Below are 8,994 nucleotides of genomic sequence, written 5' to 3'. Positions count from 1 at the left end.
GAGAGAGAGAGAGAGAGAGAGAGAGAGGAGAGAAGGAGAGAGAGAGAGGAGAGAAGGAGAGAGAGAGGAGAGAGAGAGGAGAGAGAGAGAGAGAGAGGGGGGTGGAAGGGGGAGAGAGAGAGGGGAGGAGAGAGGGGAGGGGTGGGGAGGAGAGAGGGGAGGGGTGGGGGAGGAGAGAGGGGAAGGAGGAGGAGAGAGAGAGAGAGAGAGGAGGGGGGAGAGGGAGGAGCGAGACACAGGTGAAAAGGAGGGATGGATAAAGGGAGACGGGAAGGAGGAGTAACAGAATGGTGGATCGCAAATTCGGGATTCAGTCCATTTTAAACACACCAACCAAAAAACATTGAACAAGCACCAGAGGGTGGAGAGGAGGGGCTGAGGGAGGTAGTGTTACCTGGAGCAGGTTGAGTGGTCTAAGGTCTGGACAGCTGTTCAAACCAAACGGACTCCCTGGAAGACATACACAACAGTTGATGTATTTCTGGCTGCGGGCTTGGGACTGTGGTTAGGATGTGTGTCAGTGGTGGTCAGTGCCGTTTAAGGTAATGGAGGACCATTATGTTTTCATGAGCATGGCCTTATTTCTATTACAGCATATTGGATGACTATCATTCATATTCCATTCACCCAGCTCAATGTAACAGCGATATGTTTAGGCTACTACATGATACTCTAATGTTCCCTGTACCCATCATGAGGTTGATACAACCTAGACTATGAATGAAAGTTCACAACGTAGGAGCACACAGGTCGAGAGACAAATCTGAGGTGACAGACAGTGACATTCAATACCGCCTTGCACACTCTGGCCTGCATCTAGCTGATCTAGGGTGTAATCATTACAACAGTTGCAAACGAGAGTTTCTATTGGACACATTCAGGTATTGTTTATCCCCGTTTTGTTCCGTTTGCTTCTGCGTGGCAGGCAGTCTGTTTTACCCTGAATGTGTGGCAGGCAGTCTGTTTTACCCTGACTGTGTGGTAGGCAGTCTGTTTTACCCTGACTGTGTGGCAGGCAGTCTGTTTACCCTGACTGTGGTAGGCTGCGTGGCAGGCAGTCTGTTTTACCTGACTGTGTGGCAGGCAGTCTGTTTTACCCTGACTGTGTGGTAGGCAGTCTGTTTTACCCTGACTGTGTGGTAGGCAGTCTGTTTTACCCTGACTGTGGTAGGCTGCGTGGCAGGCAGTCTGTTTTACCCTGACTGTGTGGTAGGCTGCATGGCAGGCAGTCTGTTTTACCCTGACTGTGGTAGGCTGCATGGCAGGCAGTCTGTTTTACCCTGACTGTGGTAGGCTGCGTGGCAGGCAGTCTGTTTTACCCTGACTGTGTGGTAGGCTGCGTGGCAGGCAGTCTGTTTACCCTGACTGTGGTAGGCTGCGTGGCAGGCAGTCTGTTTACCCTGACTGTGGTAGGCTGCATGGCAGGCAGTCTGTTTTACCTGACTGTGGTAGGCTGCATGGCAGGCAGTCTGTTTTACCTGACTGTGGTAGGCTGCATGGCAGGTAGTCTGTTTTACCCTGACTGTGTGGTAGGCTGCATGGCAGGTAGTCTGTTTTACCCTGACTGTGTGGTAGGCTGCGTGGCAGGCAGTCTGTTTTACCTGACTGTGTGGTAGGCTGCATGGCAGGTAGTCTGTTTTACCCTGACTGTGTGGTAGGCTGCGTGGCAGGCAGTCTGTTTTACCTGACTGTGTGGTAGGCTGCGTGGCAGGCAGTCTGTTTTACCCTGACTGTGGTAGGCTGCATGGCAGGCAGTCTGTTTACCCTGACTGTGTGGTAGGCTGCGTGGCAGGCAGTCTGTTTTACCCTGACTGTGTGGTAGGCTGCATGGCAGGCAGTCTGTTTTACCTGACTGTGTGGTAGGCTGCATGGCAGTCTGTTTTACCTGACTGTGGTAGGCTGCATGGCAGGCAGTCTGTTTTACCTGACTGTGGTAGGCTGCATGGCAGGCAGTCTGTTTACCCTGACTGTGTGGTAGGCTGCATGGCAGTCTGTTTTACCTGACTGTGGTAGGCTGCATGGCAGGCAGTCTGTTTACCCTGACTGTGTGGTAGGCTGCATGGCAGGCAGTCTGTTTTACCTGACTGTGGTAGGCTGCATGGCAGGCAGTCTGTTTACCCTGACTGTGTGGTAGGCTGCATGGCAGGCAGTCTGTTTTACCTGACTGTGGTAGGCTGCATGGCAGGCAGTCTGTTTTACCTGACTGTGGTAGGCTGCATGGCAGGTAGTCTGTTTTACCCTGACTGTGTGGTAGGCTGCATGGCAGGCAGTCTGTTTTACCTGACTGTGGTAGGCTGCATGGCAGGCAGTCTGTTTACCCTGACTGTGGTAGGCTGCATGGCAGGCAGTCTGTTTACCCTGACTGTGTGGTAGGCTGCATGGCAGGCAGTCTGTTTTACCTGACTGTGTGGTAGGCTGCATGGCAGGCAGTCTGTTTTACCTGACTGTGGTAGGCTGCGTGGCAGGCAGTCTGTTTTACCTGACTGTGGTAGGCTGCATGGCAGGCAGTCTGTTTTACCCTGACTGTGTGGTAGGCTGCATGGCAGGCAGTCTGTTTTACCCTGACTGTGTGGTAGGCTGCATGGCAGGCAGTCTGTTTTACCCTGACTGTGTGGTAGGCTGCATGGCAGGCAGTCTGTTTTACCTGACTGTGGTAGGCTGCATGGCAGGCAGTCTGTTTTACCCTGACTGTGTGGTAGGCTGCGTGGCAGGCAGTCTGTTTTACCCTGACTGTGGTAGGCTGCAGGGCAGGCAGTCTGTTTTACCTGACTGTGTGGTAGGCTGCATGGCAGGCAGTCTGTTTTACCTGACTGTGGTAGGCTGCATGGCAGTCTGTTTTACCTGACTGTGGTAGGCTGCATGGCAGGCAGTCTGTTTTACCTGACTGTGTGGTAGGCTGCATGGCAGTCTGTTTTACCTGACTGTGGTAGGCTGCATGGCAGGCAGTCTGTTTTACCTGACTGTGGTAGGCTGCATGGCAGGCAGTCTGTTTTACCTGACTGTGGTAGGCTGCATGGCAGGCAGTCTGTTTACCCTGACTGTGTGGTAGGCTGCATGGCAGGCAGTCTGTTTTTACCTGACTGTGTGGTAGGATGCATGGCAGGCAGTCTGTTTTACCCTGACTGTGGTAGGCTGCATGGCAGGCAGTCTGTTTTACCTGACTGTGTGGTAGGCTGCGTGGCAGGCAGTCTGTTTTACCTGACTGTGTGGTAGGATGCATGGCAGGCAGTCTGTTTTACCCTGACTGTGTGGTAGGCTGCATGGCAGGCAGTCTGTTTTACCTGACTGTGTGGTAGGCTGCGTGGCAGGCAGTCTGTTTTACCTGACTGTGTGGTAGGATGCATGGCAGGCAGTCTGTTTTACCTGACTGTGGTAGGCTGCATGGCAGGTAGTCTGTTTTACCCTGACTGTGTGGTAGGTTGCATGACAGGCAGTCTGTTTTACCTGACTGTGTGGTAGGCTGCGTGGCAGGCAGTCTGTTTTACCTGACTGTGTGGTAGGATGCATGGCAGGCAGTCTGTTTTACCCTGACTGTGGTAGGCTGCATGGCAGGCAGTCTGTTTTACCTGACTGTGGTAGGCTGCGTGGCAGGCAGTCTGTTTTACCTGACTGTGGTAGGCTGCATGGCAGGCAGTCTGTTTTACCCTGACTGTGTGGTAGGCTGCATGGCAGGCAGTCTGTTTTACCCTGACTGTGTGGTAGGCTGCGTGGCAGGCAGTCTGTTTTACCCTGACTGTGGTAGGCTGCAGGGCAGGCAGTCTGTTTTACCTGACTGTGTGGTAGGCTGCATGGCAGGCAGTCTGTTTTACCCTGACTGTGGTAGGCTGCATGGTAGGCAGTCTGTTTTACCCTGACTGTGTGGTAGGCTGCATGGCAGGCAGTCTGTTTTACCCTGACTGTGGTAGGCTGCATGGCAGGCAGTCTGTTTTACCCCTGACTGTGGTAGGCTGCATGGTAGGCAGTCTGTTTTACCCTGACTGTGTGGTAGGCTGCATGGCAGGCAGTCTGTTTTACCCCTGACTGTGGTAGGCTGCATGGCAGGCAGTCTGTTTTACCCCTGACTGTGGTAGGCTGCATGGCAGGCAGTCTGTTTACCCTGACTGTGTGGTAGGCTGCATGGCAGGCAGTCTGTTTTACCCTGACTGTGGTAGGCTGCATGGCAGGCAGTCTGTTTACCCTGACTGTGTGGTAGGCTGCGTGGCAGGCAGTCTGTTTTACCCTGACTGTGTGGTAGGCTGCATGGCAGGCAGTCTGTTTACCCTGACTGTGGTAGGCTGCATGGCAGGCAGTCTGTTTTACCTGACTGTGGTAGGCTGCATGGCAGGCAGTCTGTTTTACCCTGACTGTGTGGTAGGCTGCATGGCAGGCAGTCTGTTTTACCCTGACTGTGTGGTAGGCTGCATGGCAGGCAGTCTGTTTTACCTGACTGTGTGGTAGGCTGCATGGCAGGCAGTCTGTTTTACCCTGACTGTGTGGTAGGCTGCATGGCAGGCAGTCTGTTTTACCTGACTGTGGTAGGCTGCAGGGCAGGCAGTCTGTTTTACCTGACTGTGTGGTAGGCTGCATGGCAGGCAGTCTGTTTTACCTGACTGTGGTAGGCTGCATGGCAGTCTGTTTTACCTGACTGTGGTAGGCTGCATGGCAGGCAGTCTGTTTTACCTGACTGTGTGGTAGGCTGCATGGCAGTCTGTTTTACCTGACTGTGGTAGGCTGCATGGCAGGCAGTCTGTTTACCCTGACTGTGTGGTAGGCTGCATGGCAGGCAGTCTGTTTTACCTGACTGTGGTAGGCTGCATGGCAGGCAGTCTGTTTTACCTGACTGTGGTAGGCTGCATGGCAGGTAGTCTGTTTTACCCTGACTGTGTGGTAGGCTGCATGGCAGGCAGTCTGTTTTACCTGACTGTGTGGTAGGCTGCGTGGCAGGCAGTCTGTTTTACCTGACTGTGTGGTAGGATGCATGGCAGGCAGTCTGTTTTACCCTGACTGTGGTAGGCTGCATGGCAGGCAGTCTGTTTTACCTGACTGTGGTAGGCTGCGTGGCAGGCAGTCTGTTTTACCTGACTGTGGTAGGCTGCATGGCAGGCAGTCTGTTTTACCCTGACTGTGTGGTAGGCTGCATGGCAGGCAGTCTGTTTTACCCTGACTGTGTGGTAGGCTGCGTGGCAGGCAGTCTGTTTTACCCTGACTGTGGTAGGCTGCAGGGCAGGCAGTCTGTTTTACCTGACTGTGTGGTAGGCTGCATGGCAGGCAGTCTGTTTTACCCTGACTGTGGTAGGCTGCATGGTAGGCAGTCTGTTTTACCCTGACTGTGTGGTAGGCTGCATGGCAGGCAGTCTGTTTTACCCTGACTGTGGTAGGCTGCATGGCAGGCAGTCTGTTTTACCCTGACTGTGGTAGGCTGCATGGTAGGCAGTCTGTTTTACCCTGACTGTGTGGTAGGCTGCATGGCAGGCAGTCTGTTTTACCCTGACTGTGGTAGGCTGCATGGCAGGCAGTCTGTTTTACCCTGACTGTGGTAGGCTGCATGGCAGGCAGTCTGTTTACCCTGACTGTGTGGTAGGCTGCATGGCAGGCAGTCTGTTTTACCCTGACTGTGGTAGGCTGCATGGCAGGCAGTCTGTTTACCCTGACTGTGTGGTAGGCTGCGTGGCAGGCAGTCTGTTTTACCCTGACTGTGTGGTAGGCTGCATGGCAGGCAGTCTGTTTTACCCTGACTGTGGTAGGCTGCATGGCAGGCAGTCTGTTTTACCCTGACTGTGTGGTAGGCTGCATGGCAGGCAGTCTGTTTTACCCTGACTGTGTGGTAGGCTGCATGGCAGGCAGTCTGTTTTACCCTGACTGTGTGGTAGGCTGCATGGCAGGCAGTCTGTTTTACCTGACTGTGTGGTAGGCTGCATGGCAGGCAGTCTGTTTTACCTGACTGTGTGGCAGGCAGTCTGTTTTACCTGACTGTGTGGCAGGCAGTCTGTTTTACCTGACTGTGTGGCAGGCAGTCTGTTTTACCTGACTGTATGGTAGGCAGTCTGTTTCACCTGACTGTGTGGTAGGCTGCATGGCAGGCAGTCTGTTTAACCTGACTGTGTGGTAGGTTGCGTGGTAGGCAGTCTGTTTTACCTGACTGTGTGGTAGGCTGCATGGCAGGCAGTCTGTTTTACCTGACTGTGTGGTAGGCATGTGTCCTCCTAGACCCCTCAGGTTGAGACCAGGACCCAACATCTGAGTCTGGGGACTGCTGCAAGAACACAGAGAGAGACAGACAGAGAGAGACAGACAGAGAGAGAAAGACAGAGACAGACAGAGAGAGAGAGAGAGAGACATTTATTTTCCCCATTTGTACTTGGAACTATTTGCACATTGTTACAACACTGTGAGGGAAAAAAGCATTTGAACCCCTGCTGATTTTGTACGTTTGCCCACTGACAAAGACATGATCAGTCTATAATTTTAATGGTAGGTTTATTTGAACAGTGAGAGACAGAATAACAACAAAAAAATCCAGAGAAACGCATGTCAAAAATGTTATAAATTGATTTGCATTTTAATGAGGGAAATAAGTATTTGACCCCCTCTCAGTCAGAAAGATTTCTGGCTCCCAGGTGTCTTTTATACAGGTACAGAGACTAGACTGAAAGGGACTGAGGTAAAATGACAGACAAGGCTTAGAGACTAGACTGAAAGGGACTGAGGTATACCTCAGACAAGGCTTAGAGACTAGACTGAAAGGGACTGAGGTATACCTCAGACAAGGCTTAGAGACTAGACTGAAAGGGACTGAGGTAAAATGACAGACAAGGCTTAGAGACTAGACTGAAAGGGACTGGGGTAAAATGACAGACAAGGCTTAGAGACTAGACTGAAAGAGACTGAGGTAAAATGACAGACAAGGCTTAGAGACTAGACTGAAAGGGACTGAGGTAAAATGACAGACAAGGCTTAGAGACTAGACTGAAAGGGACTGAGGTAAAATGACAGACAAGGCTTAGAGACTAGACTGAAAGGGACTGAGGTAAACCTCAGACAAGGCTTAGAGACTAGACTGAAAGGGACTGAGGTATACCTCAGACAAGGCTTAGAGACTAGACTGAAAGGGACTGAGGTAAAATGACAGACAAGGCTTAGAGACTAGACTGAAAGGGACTGAGGTAAAATGACAGACAAGGCTTAGAGACTAGACTGAAAGGGACTGAGGTAAACCTCAGACAAGGCTTAGAGACTAGACTGAAAGGGACTGAGGTAAAATGACAGACAAGGCTTAGAGACTAGACTGAAAGGGACGGAGGTAAAATGACAGACAAGGCTTAGAGACTGAAAGGGACTGAGGTAAAATGACAGACAAGGCTTAGAGACTAGACTGAAAGGGACTGAGGTAAACCTCAGACAAGGCTTAGAGACTAGACTGAAAGGGACTGAGGTATACCTCAGACAAGGCTTAGAGACTAGACTGAAAGGGACTGAGGTAAAATGACAGACAAGGCTTAGAGACTAGACTGAAAGGGACTGAGGTAAAATGACAGACAAGGCTTAGAGACTAGACTGAAAGGGACTGAGGTAAAATGACAGACAAGGCTTAGAGACTGAAAGGGACTGAGGTATACCTCAGACAAGGCTTAGAGACTAGACTGAAAGGGACTGAGGTAAAATGACAGACAAGGCTTAGAGACTAGACTGAAAGGGACTGAGGTAAACCTCAGACAAGGCTTAGAGACTAGACTGAAAGGGACTGAGGTATACCTCAGACAAGGCTTAGAGACTGAAAGGGACTGAGGTATACCTCAGACAAGGCTTAGAGACTGAAAGGGACTGAGGTATACCTCAGACAAGGCTTAGAGACTAGACTGAAAGGGACTGAGGGTATACCTCAGACAAGGCTTAGAGACTAGACTGAAAGGGACTGAGGTATACCTCAGACAAGGCTTAGAGACTAGATTGAAAGGGACTGAGGTAAAATGACAGACAAGGCTTAGAGACTAAACTGAAAGGGACTGAGGTATACCTCAGACAAGGCTTAGAGACTAGACTGAAAGGGACTGAGGTAAAATGACAGACAAGGCTTAGAGACTAGACTGAAAGGGACTGAGGTAAAATGACAGACAAGGCTTAGAGACTAGACTGAAAGGGACTGAGGTAAAATGACAGACAAGGCTTAGAGACTAGACTGAAAGGGACTGAGGTAAAATGACAGACAAGGCTTAGAGACTAGACTGAAAGGGACTGAGGTAAAATGACAGACAAGGCTTAGAGACTAGACAGAAAGGGACTGAGGTATACCTCAGACAAGGCTTAGAGACTAGACTGAAAGGGACTGAGGTAAAATGACAGACAAGGCTTAGAGACTAGACTGAAAGGGACTGAGGTATACCTCAGACAAGGCTTAGAGACTAGACTGAAAGGGACTGAGGTAAAATGACAGACAAGGCTTAGAGACTAGACTGAAAGGGACTGAGGTAAAATGACAGACAAGGCTTAGAGACTAGACTGAAAGGGACTGAGGTAAACCTCAGACAAGGCTTAGAGACTAGACTGAAAGGGACTGAGGTAAAATGACAGACAAGGCTTAGAGACTAGACTGAAAGGGACGGAGGTAAAATGACAGACAAGGCTTAGAGACTGAAAGGGACTGAGGTAAAATGACAGACAAGGCTTAGAGACTAGACTGAAAGGGACTGAGGTAAACCTCAGACAAGGCTTAGAGACTAGACTGAAAGGGACTGAGGTATACCTCAGACAAGGCTTAGAGACTAGACTGAAAGGGACTGAGGTAAAATGACAGACAAGGCTTAGAGACTAGACTGAAAGGGACTGAGGTAAAATGACAGACAAGGCTTAGAGACTAGACTGAAAGGGACTGAGGTAAAATGACAGACAAGGCTTAGAGACTGAAAGGGACTGAGGTATACCTCAGACAAGGCTTAGAGACTAGACTGAAAGGGACTGAGGTAAAATGACAGACAAGGCTTAGAGACTAGACTGAAAGGGACTGAGGTAAACCTCAGA

General features: G+C 50.7%; 1 protein-coding gene across 7 annotated transcripts in view; it reads right to left on the bottom strand.

Annotated features, from left to right (window-relative positions):
- The window catches only part of LOC121555400 (transcription factor SPT20 homolog), a 45,536-nt gene that overhangs the window by 6,109 nt on the left and 30,433 nt on the right, over positions 1–8,994 (bottom strand). For 6 of the 7 annotated variants that reach the window (XM_041869225.2, XM_041869226.2, XM_041869229.2 and 3 more), the window contains exons 19-20: positions 6,156–6,232; positions 395–450 (exon numbers count right to left, since the gene is read on the bottom strand). In XM_041869225.2, the coding sequence (XP_041725159.1) occupies positions 395–450; positions 6,156–6,232 (133 nt within the window). The remainder of the gene's footprint in view (positions 1–394; positions 451–6,155; positions 6,233–8,994) is intronic. The other variant, XM_041869227.2, reaches the window with a different exon arrangement.

This window comes from Coregonus clupeaformis, unplaced genomic scaffold (genome assembly GCF_020615455.1).
Source record: "Coregonus clupeaformis isolate EN_2021a unplaced genomic scaffold, ASM2061545v1 scaf0076, whole genome shotgun sequence".
NCBI lineage: Eukaryota > Metazoa > Chordata > Actinopteri > Salmoniformes > Salmonidae > Coregonus > Coregonus clupeaformis.
The sequence above is the reverse complement of the archived record's forward strand: the minus strand, read 5'-3'. Positions and strand labels throughout refer to the sequence as shown.